The sequence below is a fragment of the Onychostoma macrolepis genome, chromosome 07, assembly GCF_012432095.1.
Source record: "Onychostoma macrolepis isolate SWU-2019 chromosome 07, ASM1243209v1, whole genome shotgun sequence".
Lineage (NCBI taxonomy): Eukaryota > Metazoa > Chordata > Actinopteri > Cypriniformes > Cyprinidae > Onychostoma > Onychostoma macrolepis.
Genome location: NC_081161.1, coordinates 10,639,913 through 10,662,031, shown reverse-complemented (window position 1 = coordinate 10,662,031; position 22,119 = coordinate 10,639,913). Strand labels below are relative to the sequence as shown.

At 40.2% G+C, this 22,119-nt stretch overlaps 1 protein-coding gene across 2 annotated transcripts in view; it reads right to left on the bottom strand.

Moving 5' to 3' along the window:
* Positions 1 to 22,119, bottom strand: part of piezo1 (piezo-type mechanosensitive ion channel component 1) — a 100,839-nt gene that overhangs the window by 49,652 nt on the left and 29,068 nt on the right. For both annotated transcript variants that reach the window (XM_058783477.1, XM_058783478.1), the window contains 2 exons: positions 21,939 to 22,034; positions 486 to 608 (listed from right to left, as the gene is read on the bottom strand). In XM_058783477.1, the coding sequence (XP_058639460.1) occupies positions 486 to 608; positions 21,939 to 22,034 (219 nt within the window). The remainder of the gene's footprint in view (positions 1 to 485; positions 609 to 21,938; positions 22,035 to 22,119) is intronic.

Sequence of the window (22,119 nt, the reverse complement as noted above, 5' to 3'; positions counted from 1 at the left end):
CAGATTAAAACTTTGGTTTTAATCATATGGCTTGAATGTGGATTTTGAATCGAGTTGTTTTTTTTTTTACAAGGGATACATTTGGGATTAAAGCTGTAGGTCTATATGTAGATGTGAAGTATGTGTATGCATTGGTCGCATGACATCAGCTGGCGTCAAAGCAAGAACTGGTGGGACAAATTTTGTCCTGCACCATTTCACAGGTGATAACTGGATGAATTTTCAAATCACATGAGAATCCTTATGATTCAACAACAACGGCTTGTTAAGTGTTTTTGAACATGTTAGCTGGTCAGCTACCTACTGACCAGCCTGGATCAACTGATAACCATTTATTTTAAACAACTTGACAACGCTATGTTTTTCTCCATTTTTTTTTTTTTTAATGAAAGAATGCATCCTCTTTGTGAATGCTGCTCAATGATACTTAATAAAGAAGAATGTACTCTATGATTGTACATGCACTTGAAACAAGTCAGACTTACAGTTGTGTCCCAATGCATTATCAAGGCTGGGGATGGTATACAGGCAGATCTGGAAGCTGACATGTGCCAAGAGGAAAATCAGACTGGTGCTGAATAGGGCCTTGATGTAACGTCCAGTGTGTCCTGTGGGATGGAGAAAAAAAACACAAGAAAGTTGAAGATAGGCACAAATGTTGAAAGGTGGTTGAAAATTATTTTATTTCAAGGATGACAACTGATATGACGGTCAATATTACAACAAACCTATACAATTTGCATTCACAAATTAGCCTAGTTTCACCTCAAAATAAACCAGTGATTTACTGTTCATTTACATTTTAAATTGTCATTTTAATAAAACTTAAAAAAATCATGATAAAAAAAGTCCATAGACACAATATGTGTCAACTACCCATTGGTTGTCATAACAATAGATTTACAGGCTTTGTAGAAACTCTCGTAAGATTTAATTACAACATTTACATTGCAGCCACCCAAAGATGGGATTTCTAACAATGTTTTTCCAACAACGCAGCAGTATAGGAGCAAAATGAGCACATGTGTGAGCGTTTAACTTTTGCGAGAATTGGGAAAATGCAATAGCAGGCCCAGCTATTCTAATCATGGCAGGACTGTCAAAATACTCTTTTTTTTTTTTGTGACTAAAAAAATTATTTCTGCCAAAGCACAAATGAGTAAAGAGCAACGAGGACGTACTCTAGAGCTACAACTGTTCACTGTTAAAGCAGAGATTATATTTTTTGTTTTAAACAGAGTTTTGACTTCGTAGCAATATTGGCAAGGAATGGCTTTCAAACTCATTTGGGCTGAACTCACACCTTCAACTGAGAATGCATATACAGTGTGGAGAATTATGGAAACATAAAAGACTTCTTTTACACAGAGCACATCACTTTTAAAACATAAATAGAAGACATGAATCTATAAAGAAGCTTTATAGGGGAGTATAATTAGGTTCAATTATTGCTGCTTGTTAAGGCGTTGCTATTGTTATTGCTCAAACTGTACTACTGCTCACCTCTAACTTTGGGATGTAACTCATTCTGTGCTACTACCATGAATTATACCTCAAATTTTGTGGCTTACTGAACAAACTTGTCATTCTTTCTTTCTTCTTTTTTTCCAAGCAATTATCTAACTGTAGATACTACTAAACATATGCTGTGGCATGTCTATTAGTTTGCAGATCTATCACTACAACACTTAGTCCTCACATCATCTACAGTATTTTGACATATTAATTTCAGAAATGATTCACAGAACCATATTAGCACTCCCAGAACTTTTATTTAACTTGTGAACGAATTATATACAAAAAAGCATGCAAAGAATCCCCCCTTTTAAGTTGTCAATCACTTCAGTTCAGCACAATCTCTCACAGTTCTGCACTCCGAAGCACGTCACGTAATTACCAAAACAATGTTCCTCTGCATGTAGCTTGTGGTTTTATGCTTCATACCGCTAAGCGACCAAAAGTTGTGAAAATGAGAACTGTAGCTTTATTAAAGATTTAGTTAACTATAATAACCCTGCAATGCATCTGTTATAGTTTTAGTGTGTTGCTATGAGGATATTAGGGTGTTTTTAGAGTTGTTAAAACTTAGAGTTAATTAAACTAACACCAACCAAATTCAGTTGTAGGCCCGCTTGTTATTTATAGCTGTGAGAAATTGTTACTATGCTAATCCTATGTCTAGGGTAATTTTACCATAAGATGATTGACTTCCGTATTCAGCACACACAAAGAGCGATAATTAAGTGCATTCACTATTAAAATTCACTACAAAACTTTTTTGTTGTCCACCCTGCAAAAAGTTCTGAGTGTTTAGGAAGGTACAAGCACAACTCTCCACTAGCCATATAATTTCATTCACATCCGTACCCCAAACGGCCACACTAAAGTTTAAGACTCAGGGTTAGGGGTTTTCACTAACCATAAGTATGAATTGTAACAGTGCCTTAGTAAGCACTCTAATAGGAAGAGAAAATGAAAGCTGCACAGTCGACAATTACAGCCTGAAATGAGTACCACCTGAGGTCTGTGGTTATACTTTACTGTAAAACACTGATGGAAATGCACTGCCACATAATGTAACCTGTAAAATAAAGGTTTTACTGGACAGACAGCAGATGCGCCACCCCACTGCTTGGGGATTTCAAGTTGTTCTGCTTAATACAAACTGTACTTCAATTTCCAATGTATATGTGAAAACGGATAGAATCACAGAAGTTGTATTCTGGCTGGAAGAGGTGAATGAGGGCACCTGGGTAATAATGAACACTCTGGACACACAGAGGCCTCTGCAAAGCTTTATTTGTCTTTCCAGTTTGTCTTGGCATTTTCTCTGGTTTGTTTCCAGCTAAATTCAATGAAAGGCCACTTCAGCGCTCGCCACAGATAGCAGCACCGCTATTTACCTCTAACCTGTTACGCACTATAGCGAGAGTGTGAAATCTGTGGGGCCATTATGAGATTTTCTGAAAAACTAGATAACTGTGATGTCTTGTGTTTTGACACGTGTAGCCATGATTGTTTTAACAAAAATCAGGGCTCTAGAGTACTTGACACAGCTCCATAGACCCCAAAATGGTGTAGAGTTACTGAGCGACTATGGAAAGAATAACAGCCTGCCTTACCAAACCAAGCAAGAGATTTTACACATCAGCTGTGGGATATTTTTTTACCCAATTTTAAAGGTTAGCCTATAGTTATGCACACTGTTTATTTAAGCGAATCACTACAATCTAATACACAATCTAATCACAGACAATTGGATTTTTAGTATTCTCAATGTTAAATAAAAACCCTTTCAACCTGGTCTGGCAATCTTAGGGCTTTTTCACACTTGGCTCATTTGAAGCGTTTGTTTCAGAACCTGGTGTGTTTTCTCCCTTAGTTCGGTTTGTTTTGTATCGGCACTAAAATAATCGGGTGAACAAGATGGTCTCAGGCCCGATTACAAAAAAAGTGGTTCAGTTGTGTTTAGAAAGCAATCCAGCCCAACGAGCCAGCAAACAAACCATTTATTAACCATTTATTTTTGGCATTTTTGCTTTATTATGATAGGACAATTAGGAAGCAAAGTGGGAGAGAGGGGAGACGGGATCGGGAAAGGTCCACGAGCCGGGACTCGAACTCGGGACGCCTAAATGCTGCCCACATGGCTGTTAGCACTGACCAAACCAAACTTTATATAAGCAAGTCCAGTAATCCTTTATAATCCAGTAATCCTATGTTCGACTGTTGGATATTTCAAATACTGAACAAGTAAAATTCCCAATCATGTGTATTCAATTGAAATGACTGGATGACCTCAAAGATTTCATGATTCTACAATAGCAGAATTTAATGCAAAATCAGGCAAACTGCATTATGGCAGCTTGCATTTTTGTCTTATTTCCAGGGTTTTTTCAGCAACAAAAATTTTAACCAGAGAGGGGGAAATGCAATATTAGCTAATAAAAATCCATAAATCAGAGTCCAAACTAATTAATAAATATGTGTTCGAGTGTTCTGCCACTGTGCTGCAGAGAATTTGTTGTAAAATGAGCAGGTATGGCCCGACCATACAGAGCACCAGGACATCAAAAAGGAAAGAAAGGCTCTGACATGAGGCCCATGTGGGATTACAAATTTATTTAAATGTTTAATTTAGATTCCAATGTAATAGTGTACAAACTGAAGAAGTTATATACCTTGTATTTAACATTTAAGGTGAAAAATGGTGACATGAGTCAGATCACTACATCAGATGCAAAGAGGTCCCTGCCAGTTCCTGTTCTCCTATTGTAAGTGAAATGAGCCAAATGAGCCAGACTCGAATCTTTTGTTCTGCAAATGGCTTTGGAGCCCCTGGCCCAGACATGAATCGTTAGACTGATTGGATTATCAATGCAATCGAGTGTTGTTGATTGGGTCTGTCTTTCTCATTTGCATGCTTTGTTTAAAGTTGTCACCCAGGTGCTTGGTCTCCATTCCTAAGCACTGCCCCCTAAAATGTATTTAAAACTACAATGTATCACTGCTTTAGTTAGACTTGGATGACTACAGCGACGCGCAGCGAGTTCTCAATAAAGAGTAACTTCTGTATGAAAGATATCCCAACGTCTCCTGGTCTCTGCTTCGTAGAAGATAAAAGTTCACAACAGATGGTGCCGTGACCGGATAGAGTTCCAGCTTCCTCACCTGAATCCAGTTTGAAAACTTCAAGCTCAAACAAAGATCTGCTTCCAGACTGCATCTTTTGGAATCCAGCGAAAACTTCAAGCTGAACAAAGATTTCCAGACTGAATTTTTCTCTCAACCAAGGTTGTGGTGAGTGCTGTCTCTAATCCAAAAGAACCTTTAAGACCAGTACAAATTTGTTTATCCTCTGCGCCGTCAGAGAAGAGTTAACAGACAGCTGTAGGGTTTGGTTAACTAAGTTTTCCTCTAAAAAAATGAACTTTTAGAGATGAAGTTACCCTCTGTCCAGGCAGGGAAGTTTAGCATCAAGTGCTAATATTGTTTTATCCTCTGTTCTGTGTAGGCAGGGAAGATTGGCATTTACGTGCTAGTTATTTTGGTTTATCCTCTTTTCACAGAGAAGTTTAGCATTTCATGCTAATAATTTTGGTTTATCCTCTGTTGATTTGTTATGTGGTAACAAAGTTAACAATAGTTAAGCTGTGTTAACAAGTGTACCCTCTGTTGATCAGAGACGTTTTAGTGTTTTTGTTTGTGTGGTACAGAAGAAACGTACAAAATGGTTAGAAGGAATGCTAGGCTGATTCCAACAACAGAAAAGGGTGGTCTTGCGACTCCTTTGTGGTCAGATAGCGAATTCAAATCACTGTTAGGAGTGCAAATGAACCTAATAGTCACTGAAAAAGTTAGACAAGAACTAATTCAGAAATATGAGATCCATCCAGATAAGACTTGGTCTGTAGATGAGTGTAAAAAGGTATTAGGAGCATGTGTTCGCAAGAACAATGTGAAAGGCATTATCTGCTGCCACAGAGAATTTGGTTTAGCACTAGCTACACAACAATCTCAGCGTAACTCAGAGCTAGAGAAACAGAACAATGAGCTTCAAGCTAGAATATCCTCTTTGACTAAGAAATTGAACCGCAACAAAGCTGCAGCAAAAACTGATGTGGAAGTTAGCCAGCCGGATAGCATTTACCCTGATTTACAAGCATTCTTTGAAAGAGATGTAGCTCTCCAATCAGTAATTGATGTGCCTGTAAATTCGGTCAATGTTTGTGGTGCTCGGAGAAGATCTCTCAGAATTGAGGAAACTGAAAGTGTTCCCCTCAACTCTTCTGTTGTGCAAGTACAAACTGTTGCCAAAACACTAGGACCTAAAGATATAGAGAGACTGTCTCAGAGCTTACCCTCAGCACGCACACATTTTTCTGAATTTAGAAGAGTATTGATCAGTAAAATGCGCCTTTACGACATGTCTTTAACAGAGGTAACGCAGTTGATGTCACAAATTCTAACTGAATCTGAATTCAACAGTTTTGAAACTGCTGTTACTTCTGAACTGCGACATGCAAGTAAAGGTGATTTAAGAGAAGGTATTTTGAAAATCCTAAAGAATATCTTGGGACCCAAAATAGATTGGTCTAGAATTACTACCTGTGTGCAAAAGAAAGAAGAAACTGTGAGTGAATATACTGAGAGATTTTGTCAGTCAGCTGTAATTTACAGTGGAATTGTTGATGACCCTGAAAGTGTGCTAGATGACAAGGGACCCCTAGTTCGTATCTGGTCAGATGGCCTTGTAGCCGAATACAGAAAAGCTTTACCATTCTTAGATCTAACTTGGTCTAACAGAACTCTCAGAAGTAACCTAGACAGGTTAGCTACATGGGAAAGAGATGCTGATGTCAAGGCAAAAGTGAGAGTAGCAGCAGCTACGTTTAACACAACAAAACAAGATAAGAGATGGTCTAAAAGAGAAGGCAAATGCAACTACTGTGAAAAATTAGGACATTGGGAGAAAGAGTGTAGGAAGAAGTTGCAAGATAGTAAAAGAAATGGTATGCATAATTCTGCTCCTCCTCAGCCTGCCTACAACCCTGAAGTAGTTCCGCCAGTGACCACTGAAACTTTAGGACAGCTCGTACAGGCTCTTCTAAGAGCACAACAAGACCAGGAAAAACTAATTGTTGGGGCTGTGAGTAGCTACCTTTCCCCTGTAATCCATCACAATGACAAAAGAATTTTTGTGAAAGGTAGCGTAAAGAGAAAGAGATTGATTTTTGCTTGATACAGGTGCAGAGTGTACAGTAATTCCTACAAAATTGGCACAAGTTTTAAACATCCCATACAAGAAAACCAAACTTTGTTTAACTGGCGTAATAGGTGAAGATTCTGTTTTGTATGAAACCCGCCCATAGAGGTACAATTTGGCCCAAAAACTCTGACTACAAAATTGCTATGTGCTCCATTAAATACAGGTGCAATTTTAGGCATGGATCTTCTGAGACAAGTACATCTAACGTTAGACGTGTCCTCAGAATCCGCTAGCATAAAATTTCCTCAGCACAAGTTTCTACCAATAATGCAATCCCTACTGAGTATGCTTTCTTACAGAATCATCTAATTTGGGCTAAAGACAAGGATGATTGTGGTTTGTTAACAGGTGTAGAACCAGTTAAATTGACGGAAATCCACCTCCGGTCACCAAACAATATCCGATTAATAAGGAAGCTATACAGGAATCAAACCTATTGTAGAAAAGTTGCTGAAGCAAGGAGTGCTAGTTAAAACCAACAGTCCATGTAATTCACCCATATGGCCCATCAAGAAATCAAATGGGACATGGAGACTTACAATAGACTACAGAGTAGCCAATAAACATATTGATAAAATCACCCCTAGTGGCAGATCCATCTACAATTTGTAATGGCTTACCATTAGATTGTAAGATTTTTCAGTAATTGATATGTCTAATGGATTCTTTTCTGTACCGTTGCACTCTGACAGCCAGTCATGGTTAGCTTTCACAGTTGACTATGAACAATACCAGTGGACACGTCTGCCACAGGGATTTCAGAATTCGCCGACCATATACCATCAGGCTGTCAGACGTGATTTGTGTGACCCAGAATGTCCAGTCAAACAGTCCACTATGATTCAATATGTCGATGATATTATGCTTGCCTCAACAGACCACGAGGTACATCAAATTGAATTGACAGCATTGTTGGACTATTTGCATAAAAGGACACAAATGCAGCTTTCACAAAGCTCAAATTGCTAAAAAGCAAGTCACATTTCTGGGTCAAACAATTGGTGCAGGAAATAGATCCATTACACAGGATCGGCGGCTTCAGTCAAAGCCATACCTCCGCCTACTACCATTAAAACACTCCGCTCATTTTTAGGAACAGCAGGTTACTGTAGACCTTGGATTGAAGACTATGCCTCGATTGCACAGCCTCTCTATGATTTGTTGAAAGGCCATGGTAAAGATTCAGATACTGTTTGTATGGAAGAAATTCATCTCAAAGCTTTTAATGATTTGAAGAGAGCACTATGTCAAGCACCAGCATTAGGAATTGCCCAATCAGATAGACCCTTTGTGCTTTATGTCCATGAACACTTAGGCTTTATGACTGCATGTCTAATGCAAGATCATGGGGCAGCTTACGCCCAATTCATTACTATTCTGGTAAACTTGACATAGTCGCTCAAGGTATGGGCCCATGCCTCAGAGCAGTACAGGCAGTTCATCTAGCGCTTCAGGCTTCATCAGGAATGGTGTTAGGTCAGAATGTAAATGTAAAATGCCCTCACGCAGTGTCTGCACTAATGAATCAAGCAAAAGTCACTTCTGTCACCTCCTCCCGTTGGGGAAATTGGTTAGCAACTCTCACAGCCCCGAACATTGTTATACAGCGTGCACCAGTCACGAACCCATCCTCATGTATGATGTCTGCAATGACTGAAGTTGTGTTAGAGGGTGAAGGTGAAATGACTCATGATTGTGTTACGCTTACATATGCAGCGACAAGTGAAATAGCAGAAACTCCCATAGAGAACGCAGAATTGGAGTTGTTTGTTGATGGTTCAGCTCAAGTTATTGAAGGTAACAGACGAGCAGGATATGCAGTAACTTCCACCACTGAAGTAGTTGCTTCAGGTCGACTTCAGATCATTTTCAGCTCAAGCTGCAGAACTAGTAGCCTTAACAAGAGCATGCACGCTAGCTTCAGGATCAGCTGCAAATATCTACACAGATTCCAGGTATGCTTTTGGGGTAATTCATGATTTTGGTGTTATTTGGCAAACCAGACAATTTCTAACTTCTGCTGGATCCCCATTAAGCATGCTGGATTAGTGAAAGATTTAATGTTTGCCATGAAACTCCCAAAGAAATTAGCGGTGATCAAAGTGAAAGCACACCTCACAACTAATACTACGGAAGCTAAAGGTAATGCTCTTGCTGATGTAGCGGCTAAACAGGCTTGTTTCTATGCAACTGTACAAGTGTGTTCAGGTAGTACAGCACAGAAGACAATTCTACCTCCGGAATCAATCATTGATCTGTATAAAGGCGTTCCTCTATATGAAGCATGGACATGGTTAGACAAAGGAGCCACTGTGGATTCATCCAGCTGCTGGACCAAAGGGGGAAAGTATGTTGCTCCCGAATCACTGTTGCCATATTTGGCTCAACAAATACACAATTTGGGTCACAGTGGTCCAGCAACGATGAATCACAGGTTCTCAAATCAATGGTGGAATCCAAAATTCAGAAACATAGCCACTGAAACAGTCAAGAGATGTGTAACATGTCAGAAAAATAATGAGGTACCAGCAGCCACCACACCAGCAGCACATACCCCAGCTCCACCAGGGCCATTTCGTCACCTGCAAGTTGATTACATATCATTGCCCCCTTGTAAAGGAAAAACTGACGTTTTGGTAGTAATAGACAAATTCTCAAGATGGGTAGAAGCTTATCCAACAGGGCGTGCTACAGCTGCACATACTGCTAAATGTCTTGTTACTGATTTCATTCCCAGATGGGGATTACCAGATTGCATTGACTCAGATCAAGGTACCCACTTCACAGGACAGGTAGTCAAGGAAGTGTCTAGAATGTTGAAGATTAAGTGGAACCTTCACTGTCCCTATAGGCCACAAGCATCAGGACAGGTTGAGCGATCAAACAGAACAATCAAAACCAGGCTAAGCAAAATGCATCAGGAAGGAGTACCATGGGTTGAAGCACTGCCCGCAGTACTGTGTAGTATGAGGCGTCACCTAACAGATCAGTAGGACTGAGCCCTCATGAGATTATTACTGGGCGTCCTATGCAGATGCCAGGTGTGATTGATCTTAGAAATGCTGATGTTCACATTGCTTCAGATGCCCTGATCACTTACTGTGAAAACCTCACAAAGGCAGTACAGAGTGCCAGAGAGAGAGTTGAGTCGTGTTGGCAGACTCCACTAGAAGGTGGACACACTATCATCCCAGGTCAATGGGTCATGATAAAGTCGTTCAGAAACAAGCCATTAGAGCCTAAGTGGTACGGACCACATCAAGTGATGTTGATTACAGCAGCTGCAGTATTGTGTCAGGAAGGAAAACTTGGACTCATGTGTCACACTGTAAAGTTGTTCCTCCACCTACAGGGATAGGTTAGGACACATGGACCAGTGAGGAGCCCAGGGAAGAACCAGAGCAACAGGCTTGGGGCCAACCCTGCGGTGAACATCCCTCATAGGCCTTCCCCATCCACTAGTCCACCCTCACCTCACTGTTCTTTAGGTGTCACAGGAATTAAGAAATAGGGAAAGAAGGAACAACAATAGCAGACGAGATTGAACAGAGGATACAACCCTAATGTTTGCAGTCTTTAGAACAAATACTGCTCTATTTTTGTTTTCTTTCTTCCTCTGTGCAGATACCACATGATGGCTGTCCTGAGACCCATACGTGCCGACCCCTCACCTGCGTATGAAGCCACAACCTCTAAAAGACAACAAGACCCACTGCCGAGCCAACTGTCACAGAAGACAGAACAAAGAAAAATAAAAAATACACAACGCAGAGAATCACATACGGAACTTCAGTCATCATCAACATGAACAAGATTGTCGTATTATTAACCATCATGGATATCACGCTAAGTGTAGACCCCAGAAACAACATATTCTTAGAGCTAATGAATATGTCAAGAAATGCCTTGTTTGCTGGAAAGAACGTTTGCATGCCACACGCACCTTCAGTAGGAGCAGGAATCCCATGGGTGGCACACCCTATCTCCAAATGTGATACGTGTACCTTATTCGATCATCATACCAGTGGATTATACAACAAGGATACATGTCACAACGTAACAATTCCTCCACCTTCTACGTGTTGCATTCCTGGACTACCATCCTGCAACCTAACTTCAGCTACTCCCATCATGACAGATCTACTCATGCCAAGGATGTTCTATTGGTGCATGGAAAATTATGCTCCAGCATCGACTACACTGGGTGAAATTCCTCGTGAGCGTTGCAGCTTTGTGATTAAAGAAGAACCGAATTCAATGTATGCGTTACTACATCAGTTACGAAGAGGAGAATGACTTAAAAGACTGTCTCTACGGGAACCCATCCCTACCGAAACTTTTTGCCATAAATCAGTTGTGCACTGGCACTTTATGGTTATGTGGAACTTCTGTCTACAGCATCCTACCCAGCCAATTCAACGGCAGGTGCACCCTGGTTTATGTTCTACCAGCTATCAGAGAAAATACACACTCCACCTCAAATTCTCCACATCTACAAAATTCAGCTTCTACCAACAAAGATGGCTGCATTCCAGGACTCACTTGTGTACAAACGTGGTGGTCAAGAACTCTTGGAGCATTAATCCCAGCGTATGGCATCATGCAGGCTCTCGATCAAGTCAGAAGCCTGTCGGATTCTGTACAGAAATTAGCCAATGATACGGTTTTGGCCCTGGGCAATATCACGGACACTCTCGCTTCACACAAGATGATGATCTTACAGAACAGAGTGGCCTTGGATTACATTCTTGCAACACAAGGGGAGCCTGTACCATTATCGGCCCTGAATGCTGCACGGTTTAATGGATCCAACCAAGAACTTGAACAATATCCAACAAGACATCCTTGATCTTTCAGTAAAATTACACCAGATGACTGAAGATAATTCTTCATGGTTCGGAGACTTGTTAGGTAAACCCTGGCTATGGCTCAAGGACATAGCAATTCTGCTGTTGTTTCTCCTACTGGTGTACTATCTATGCATCCACAGTATCAAGTGTTTCGTTCAGCAAATGACTTCCGCCTCTCACGAGGAAATGACAGTTCCAACCAGAAAAGATTATTACCCGTAAGAACTTCACGGACCATAATTGCATGTTTTGTTTCTGTGTCAGCATGCAATTACAGACAATCAACACAGAACAAGTGCTATGAGCCTGTAACGATCACAAGTTACAAGAATAAACTTTTTAAGTGTCTAAATTTGTATTTTGTGAGAGTTATTAGAACTCTCAAAGGGGGAATTGTGGGATTACAAATTTATTTAAATGTTTAATTTAGATTCCAATGTAATAGTGTACAAACTGAAGAAGTTATATACCTTGTATTTAACATTTAAGGTGAAAAATGGTGACATGAGTCAGATCACTACATCAGATGCAAAGAGGTCCCTGCCAGTTCCTGTTCTCCTATTGTAAGTGAAATGAGCCAAATGAGCCAGACTCGAATCTTTTGTTCTGCAAATGGCTTTGGAGCCCCTGGCCCAGACATGAATCGTTAGACTGATTGGATTATCAATGCAATCGAGTGTTGTTGATTGGGTCTGTCTTTCTCATTTGCATGCTTTGTTTAAAGTTGTCACCCAGGTGCTTGGTCTCCATTCCTAAGCACTGCCCCTAAAATGTATTTAAAACTACAATGTATCACTGCTTTAGTTAGACTTGGATGACTACAGCGGCAGCGAGTTCTCAATAAACAGTAACTTCTGTATGAAAGATATCCCAACGTCTCCTGGTCTCTGCTTCGTAGAAGATAAAAGTTCACAACACCCATTAATATAATATAATAATATAATTTTTAATTGATTGTTCCCAATCATTTACTCACAACCTACGCTTGTCTCAAATTGTTCAATTCCAAAACACACAAGAGAGACATGGCTACACAAGTGATCCAACACCTTGTTTATATGTACATGTTTAGCACATATGACAAAATGAAAGTTTCTATAGAGGTTTAATAATGCTATTAAACTAGTATTTGTAATATTGCATGCAATATATATTGGGGAACATTTTTTGCTAGTCCCCATAATATCCGAGGCGGAGACGGAGAGCCAACGAGCCAGGGGGTTGCCGAGGATCCGGGGGGCCAGGGTGGAGCCGAGGGTTCTGGCGACCGAGGCGGAGATCTGCGGCGGAGCCGGAGCAACTGAGGACTAAGGTGGAGCTGGCGGGAGAAAGGAGCCCAACGGAGCCGGTGGGACAGAGCGACGAGGCGCAGCCAGAGGAGAGGAGTCCTGAGGCGATGGCAGGTCGATGCCCGACCAAGGCGGAGCCAGAGGGACAGGGGACCCGGTGGAGCTGGTGGATCGACGGGTGACAGTGGAGGCGAGGGAGCTAGGAGCCGAGGTGGAGCTGCTGGGTCAACGGGCCGAGGCGGAGTCCGGGCCTCGGAGGCTGGAGGCGGAGTTGAGGAATACTCCAGCCCCGGTGACAGCAGTCCCGCGGGGCTCACACCGAACAGACAGGGGCCTGAGGGCGAGCGGAAGGGCTGCCAGACGACAGCGGTGGAGGAGGCAGGAGCGGGTGGCAGGGCGGGCATTTGTGAGCCTCCTCTGGGCTGAACGAGGGAACAGGATGACGCTCTGGAATATCTGGCTCTGGAGGGCGCTCTCGAGGAGCGGGCACTGGAGGTTTGGGAGCCCCCTCTGGGCTGGCCATGGGGACCAGCGGGACTACAGAGAGAGGAGAGAGGGCTGGTCGATCTCCAGATCAGTTTCCCAGTCTATCAGGTCCCCTTCCAAATACAGCAGCCCCAGATGTATAATCAGCTCACCCTCAGCTGCGGTGCAGGGGGCGGAGCTCCACTCCGCGCTCACACTGTCCATGGCTTGCTCCCTCGTGGTGGGCACTGTCGCAGGCTCTCGCACCTGGTCTGACGGGTTGGGCTCAACTTCCGGGGCGATCTTCCACTCAATCGCTCGGCTTTGCGCTGGCTCGTTGATCGCAGCGGGAATAGGCTCTCCATCATCGGTGGGCTCGGGCTGATGCTCCGCACTGTGATGGTGGGCTGGGCTCTGGGTCGGGAGTGGATCTGGCGAGATCATCCACGGGGCAGATGGTAAATGGCGATCCGTTTCTCGCCAGAGTCCACTCCACGAAGGCGGCGAAATCCTCTCGAGGACCATCTTCAGATGACAGCGCTCATTCAGTATTCATTCGGTATTCAGGCTTGCATCATAGAATGAGCAGAGCTCATTTAGTCCGGGTAGCTGGTGGCATTCGTCCGGGTAGCTGGTGGCGTTAGCTAACAAGAGGAACAGTCTGTTATGGTCCTCGAGAGATCAGTTTCAGAGATCTGAGGAGGAATTCGGGCCGGACGAGGGGATCCATCGGGAAACACACAACGGAAACAAAAAACTGAGTAAAAACGAGGAACAAAACGGAGGGTACAAACGGAGGTTACTGTTTTGGTCGGTTCTTCTGTCACGGTTCTCTGGGAACACGGAGCGAGGAGACATGGAGATTTCAATCATCCTTTCATCCAAAAGGGAACACAGGGAACGTAGGAGACACAGAGCAACATGGGATGACGTTTAAGAACCGACAAACACTAATCATAATCATAATCTAATCATAATTATTTGAAGTTTGAACCAGTTGCGTAGCTACTTTCATCTGTGGCCCACCCAATGAGAAGTTTGTAATTTTCCAAATAAATCCAGACCATCTACAAATGAAACCCGACAGACCACCTGAGGGTGCTGGATTTATCGATCGGAAACTTCTGAACCAAGCGTGTTTGAAACATCATATTAGCATAGGTACAGTGTTTGATCCGCTAAACAGATGCGTCGTTTGTGGAAAGAAACACATAAACATTGTGCTAGATCCTGGTCGCCACAACAAACTGCATAATTTGCAGCTGCACACATTTCTGCGGTCCTCGATGTGCGTGAACTGACAGAGACATTTGATTATGAAATCATCAGCGAAGCCCCGTTGTTTCACACTGAGGTAATGCTTTTTAATAAACTTCCTTTAGTTAAAGTTAGTTAATGCATTAACTAACATTAGCAAAACATTTATTACCGTGTTTATTCATCTTTGTTAACCAGCTCAGGCAAATATTAACAGATACAACTTTTAATTTTAATAATGTCCTATTAGTAAATTTTGGTGCTGTATTTTTTGTTGGCAATTTGACATGCAGTTTTCATATGCTACACACCTGGCCCACCCAGTTTTATGTAGGCCCACCCACTTAAACATTTCTGGTTACTAGTGGTTTGAACATAACATGAATGCTAACTCAAATTTTGTTGCTTATTGAGGAGAAGTACGCTATTACTTTTCTAAGCATTAAGACATACGATCTTCATATGGCAGACCGATAAAGCTCTAAGTGCACATTATGATCAAAAATACATGTACAAGTAACAGAAAGTTGATGTTTATCTAAAGCATCATTAATCACACAGTGGTGTCATTTGTTGATAATCAGATTAAGCTTATATTTCATCAAATGTTATATACAAGTTAATGGAACCACATTATAAAAACAAATAATGCTTGACGATGAAAAACTACTCTTCCCAAGAGTATCACAAGCTTCCTGTGGTTAAGGAAGTGAATGTTGGTACAAAGAGCGCAGCTTACGTAAGTCTCTGAAGTAACTGGTGAGACTAGAACCCGAGTTCTGACCCTGGCAGCGGGGGGCACGTGGCAGACACACCCCAGAGAGAGCTGCTGCTTTCCGGAACTTTCCTATCCCACATACAGCGGTGGGAAAGCAAGCGGAAAGTCTCATCACCCACACATACCAGTGTGCATTTGTTTGGAAAATGTAGAACAACAAGGCCATTATTAATTAAAGCACTTTAAATAATCTTCAATGAAAAATGATCAAGGACCGACACAATATTTAATGTTGGATAAAAACATATCTATCTAGAGCAAGAATTATGATATCCAAGATGTAATTAATTATATAGACTATATAAATTACATAGAATGGCTAAAAATAATTTAAATGTCAATAAGGTTTTGCTTAATGTCAAAAAAAATAATAATAATAATAATAATAAAAAAAAAAAAAAATTCCCAATTGGATTCCCAGGATGGACTCCAAACTTTCTTTCTCATTGATATCCTGTTTCACTCAGAAATACACATTACAGAAACAAAATGGGTTGGGATTAATGTTTCATGTTGACCTCGAACTGTTTACGACCTTTTACCAAGAAAGTAACTTTCTTAAGGAGGAGTTCACACGCCTTTACACCTCATCATTTGTGTTAAGTTAACCATCATATTGGACCTTTGAGTTTTGAGAATGATCTTACCAATTGTGCATGCAATATGCATTAGACAACGTGAAAGCAGTCCGTGGGTGTGCCGTCTGAGACACAATTGTTGGCCATTCTTTAACATCGGCAAAGACAGTTATTACTGTCTTTCTAGAAGAAGGTCAAAGGTAACCAGGTCAGCAAGCATAAGCCATTCTGAACTTAAACGTTATATCCAAATAATTAAGGAAACTGTGACTATGAATGTGAAATTGACCTAAGGGTTCCCAGGCTAACATTTTTGTAGTGGTGATGTACATTTTCCTACAGCCTTCTTCTTCTCCTAAGCCTCTGATTGTTCACAACTGGCTTGGCCTTCCCCGGATTTCCCGGCCACAGAATGTGTAGCTAATCCACAGTAGGAAAAAAGCAAGATGGTTTTCATTAAAACCATTAATACCGTTCAACGTCAGGTTTCGTTTTACTGTGGCTGGCAGTTGCAGGGATTTTCTGAGCGGGAATTCTCTCAGTGCCAGATTATCCCTTGTGAAAAAGCCTATAGATGACCGTCATTTGAGTCACATCTTCCCAGAGCTTGCTGCAAGCCTCCCCTGAGAGCACTGAGTGCACTAATGTCCAGACAGCGGAAAGCAAACCTTGTAGCTGTAGGAATTCCACACCTCTCATGGAGGTAAAATAAGGTGAAGCAATAGGCACATTTCCTACTTCTCTGTCAAAACAATAAAGCTAATCCTCAAACATAAGGAATGTAACAGATGGCCTTTGAAATAAAAAATAGAAAAGAGAGCTACACAGTGTGTGTGAGAGAAAGATGTAGCAATAGACCCCCCCACCCCCTTCCACCCAGAGAAAGAAAGGAGGAAAGAAAGAAAGAAAGAAAGAAAGAAAGAAAGAAAGAAAGAAAGAAAGAAAGAAAGAAACTGACAACAGACTCTGGATGCGACGGGTTGAGGTTAGGTATAAATGTTAAACATTTTGAAATCGTATTGTTAGCTAGATTTTTAGATGGATGGATGGACAGATAGATAGACTTTTTTATCGTAATATTAAAAAACAGAATAAGCTGATTATTATTTTATTAGTATTACTAAATAATTGTAGTAGATTACAGTTATTATAATTACTATTATATAATTATGCTGTCTGATAGCTGATACATTGACAAATATATCAAACATATATTAAATTTAACCAGTATTAAATTATTAGTGTAAAGATTAACTAAGTTAGCATTACACAGCACCAAAGGTAATCTAAATGTAAAAGTAGGGGAAACCATGCACAATTATTGATATTATCAATGAATTGTTAATTATCGATTTCCAATTCTGGCTGATATACAGTATAAAAATATTGATACCCAATAGCTGGTATGGTACTAATATATGCATCCCTATTACTTTTAACAAAACTCAGAATAAAATTCAATATCAATTGAATGCCAGTTCAATACCACAAAAGTGGTAAAAATAAATAAATAAGTAAAGTCTGCTGGAAAATATTTTGTATTTTGTTCACTAGTCTATTGACTAATAATGCAATCATTTTGGATTTCAAAAGAACAGTAAATCAAAAACAAGCTCCTCCAGTGAATTTTAACAATTTTCGTTACAAACTTTTCAACACAGCACAGAAGCAGCAAAAATATATTTACAGGAATCACAGTCATAGAACGGTGGTTCTCATGCCTATACAACAGAGAACCAAATACATATTATGAATGCAAACAGGTACTGTGACATACTGAAGCAGAGCATGATCCCCTCCCTTCGGAGACTGGGCCGCAGGGCAGTATTCCAACATGATAACGACCCCAAACACACCTCCAAGACGACCACTGCCTTGCTAAAGAAGCTGAGGGTAAAGGTGACGGACTGGCCAAGCATGTCTCCAGACCTAAACCCTATTGAGCATCTGTGGGACATCCTTCAAACGGAAGGTGGAGGAGCGCAAGGTCTCTAACATCCACCAGCTCTGTGATGTCGTCATGGAGGAGTGGAAGAGGACTCCAGTGGCAACCTGTGAAGCTCTGGTGAACTCCAGGCCCAAGAGGGTTAAGGCAGTGCTGGAAAATAATGGTGGCCACACAAAATATTGACACTTTGGGCCCAATTTGGACATTTTCACTTAGGGGTGTACTCACTTTTGTGGCCAGCGGTTTAGACATTAATGGCTGTGTGTTGAGTTATTTTGAGGGGACAGCTAATTTACACTGTTATACAAGCTGTACACTCACTACTTTACATTATAGAAAATATATAATAAAATATTTACAAAAATGTGAGGGGTGTACTCACTTCTGTGAGATACTGTATACATATATACACACACACACACACACACAGGTGCATCTCAAAAAATGTTAATATCGTGAAAAAGTTCTTTTTTTGTAACTCTAATCATCAAAATTAAAACAAAAAAACTTTTGAAAAGTTTTACTTTACATGTAATAAATCTAGAATATATGAAAGTTTCACTTTTTGAAATAAGTTACAAAACAAAAATGAATATATATATATATATATATATATATATATATATATATATATATATATATATATATATATATATATATATATATATATCTTCTTTTTGCCATATTTGTCATACTTAAAAGTTTCAGATCAACAAACACATTTTAATATTACACAAGAATAATGCAAGTAAACACAAAATGCAGTTTTTAAACACTCCCCCCCCGTTAAATCATGACAAAACTGTGATTAAACACATTATTTTAGAAAGTTTAGTTAAATTTCACTAGCCAAACCCAGGCCTGATTACTGCCAGACCTGTTGAATCAAGAAATCACTTAAACAGATCCTGTCTGACAAAGTGAAGCATGCTTAAAGGGCAACACATCATGCCGCGATCTAAAGAAATTCAAGAACAGATGAGAAACAAAACAGTTGACATGTATCTGTCTGGAAAGGGTTATAAAGCCACCTGGACCTGAAGGACTTGCCATAATTGATGGAACCATGAATTCTGTACTCTATCAGAAAATCCTGAAGGAGAATATTCGGCCATCAGTTTGTGACCTCAAGCTCAAGCACACTTGGGTTATGCAGCAGGAAAATGATCCCAAATACAGCAGCAAGTACACCTCTGAATGGCTCAAGAAAAACAAAATTAAGGTTTTGGAGTGGAGTAAAAGTACAGACTTGAATCCGATTGAGATGCTGTGGCATGACCATAAACAGTCCTTTCATGCTTGAAAACCCTCCAGTGTGGCTGAATTAAAACAATTCTGCAAAGAATAGTGGGCCAAAATTCCTCCACAGCGATGTGAAAGACTCATTATCGCAAACGCTTGATTGCAGTTGTTGCTGGAAAGGATGGCACAACCAGTTATTAGATTTAGGGGGCAATTACTTTTTCACGTAGTGCCATGCAGGTTTGGACCGCTTTTTTCCCTTATAAAAATGAAATAATTATTTCAAAACTGCTTTTTGTATTTACTCGGGTTATCTTTGTGTAATATTAAAATTAGTTTGATGATATGAATCATTTAAGTGTGACAAATATGCAAATAAAAAAAAATAAAAATAAAAAACACGCACAGGAAGGGGGCAAAAACTTTTTCACACCACTGGGTATATATACAGTTATGGTACTGTATTGTTATATTTTGGCAATTTTGAAGCTGACAAAAATCTCTTTTTGTATTATACACAAACACACACACACACAAACCTTTCAAGCAACTAGCCTAATCATTTAAAAATCATATTAAAAGGCATCTGCTAAATAAATAAATGTATTCTGTGAGGCAATCTTTAATGTTACTTTGACACCAGAACTTCCGTGGCAAGTGTGCTTTTATTTTTTACCAACCATTGTGGGTTCTAGCTTTTTCTTTTAATTCTGCCCTCACAGTGTGAAAAAAAGACCCACAGACTAGAGTCCTGCATAGTTCCTGTTTGGTAAACCCGCACCCGCCCCACACCCGTAATACTCAACAGAACACCCAACCCGTTATCTGCCAGCAGCACTAATTTAATTCCGTACCTGACCTGACATGAACCGCACCAGCATCTCCTACATCAGGCCAGCAGAAATTATTTATTTTTGCATGTAAAGCAGAATGATGCAGTGAAGAAAAATAAACAAAGCACAACATGGTAATTAACAGAAAAAAATTACAAAAATGTGCATCCGTCATTTAAACAATACAAACTTTTGCATCATGTGAACAATCTCTCCAGAAACTCTGTAGTGTATGTGTGCCCGCTGGTCCTCCTAGCAGCATGAAAAATAAAACTTTTACTTAAATTGTAGTCTAAATAGATTATATACAGAAAGCGGGGGCGATCCCTTTAGAATCAAGTTGTCATTCACTTCAGTTACAGCACGATTGGCTATGCAACAATGCTACAAATTGCGTTGTAGATAGAAACCTCTTTAAACTTCAGACTACAGAGCTTGAACATAAATAAGCACGGGCCAGTTTAAAAGTTAAGGAGAAGAACCTTGGTGCACAGGATGAAACAGACTTATATTTACTCTTCCAGATGCATGCAACTACCATGAATAGAAATATTAAAGGATAGATCTCTAGCACAACTACCTGGTGCTAGAAGAGGCGCAAAACTGGATTCATGACAGTGGTGACGAGGAACAATTAGTCGGAGTACTGTTATTATGCCACTCCTCATGGCCACATACTTCAGTTATGAGTGTGGATGTGCTCACAGATAGTGGTTCTTTATACAGAGCATAAAACCATCATTCACTTTTCAACACCTTGTTAAGCCCAGTTATCAAATACATACTGCCAACACCATTGTTCCCAGCAGTCCTGCCTCTTAAACAGGAAGCGGCTATGATGATCACCTGCTATGAGCTTGAGAGCTCTGGACTAAAGCCCTAAGATAAATGGGCTGCCTTCCTGTCACTCATGCGCCTGCCAAAGCCACAAAGCTGGATCCAATCCCTGAACCCTATGCACATTACATACTAAGGTGCTTGGAGGGGGGGGGGGGGGGGGTGTCTTTGAGAGCCAAAGAACCTTTTGTTTATTCTATCATCATTTAGGCCTTGTCGATCTCTGTGGTGCTGTGATGTCTAATACCACAGGAATGAATGGGTCGTGGTTTATAATGGATTCCTCTATTATCAAGGTCAGTCAAGCTGTGGTTTGGCAAAACGACTGCTAGTCTCGAGTTCCAGACCCTACTAGACAGGGAGGGACAGTTTTAGATCGATAAATATCGTTTATTGTCTCATTACAGAAAATATGAATATAATAAAAATAAATAAACATGTATAATTATAAATAAATAAATAAATATATATTTTTTTTTATTTAAAAACTAAACACATACAAAATATCTTCCTACATTTATAACAAAACATTAAATATAAATATATGAATTATTATTATTATTATTATTGTTGTTGCTGAAATTGTCAGGTTCTTTTTATTTTATAATATATCTTCGTTTTCTGTTTCATTTATCAAATGTACAACATCCAGTGCTGCTCCCCTCAGCAGTAAATTGTAACTATGGTCACTCTGGGCATTTATAATTCAGCAACATCGATTGGATCAAAGCAAACTGGAGAGAAAATTGAGACTTTCTTTAAGTCTCCAGCTCAAGATGTTTCTCAGTAGCAACAGGCCCTCATGGGTCGTTTTCTAATGTTTCAGAAGAGATCTTGAAAATGTCTCAAACTATGCTCAGATTCACCAAGATACCAAAGTCTGGTCAAAGATCTCAACATGAACTAAAACATTTCTCAGATACTTCCAAGATGAAATTATCTCAGCTATTCTGTAATTTTCATCTGGAAATTCAACAGACCAGACCACATCACAAACAATTGTTCATTTAGCAATCGTTTTGCTTTGCAATCAGCTATTTTTCTGGTCAGGCAGAGATTATGAAATTAGGAATCAGAGCGTGAGAAACTTACCTCGTAGTGTGTGTTTGTTGGGCCACTGAAACCACGGTAATAGCAGCAGGTACAGAAGGTAGACTAAAGAGAGAGCGTTGTAGCGAAATATGCAGGCTGTGGAGAATAAGAGAAACAAACGATCAGTTTGCACAGTCATATTAGACAGTCAACATTGCATTATATATCATTATGTATATGA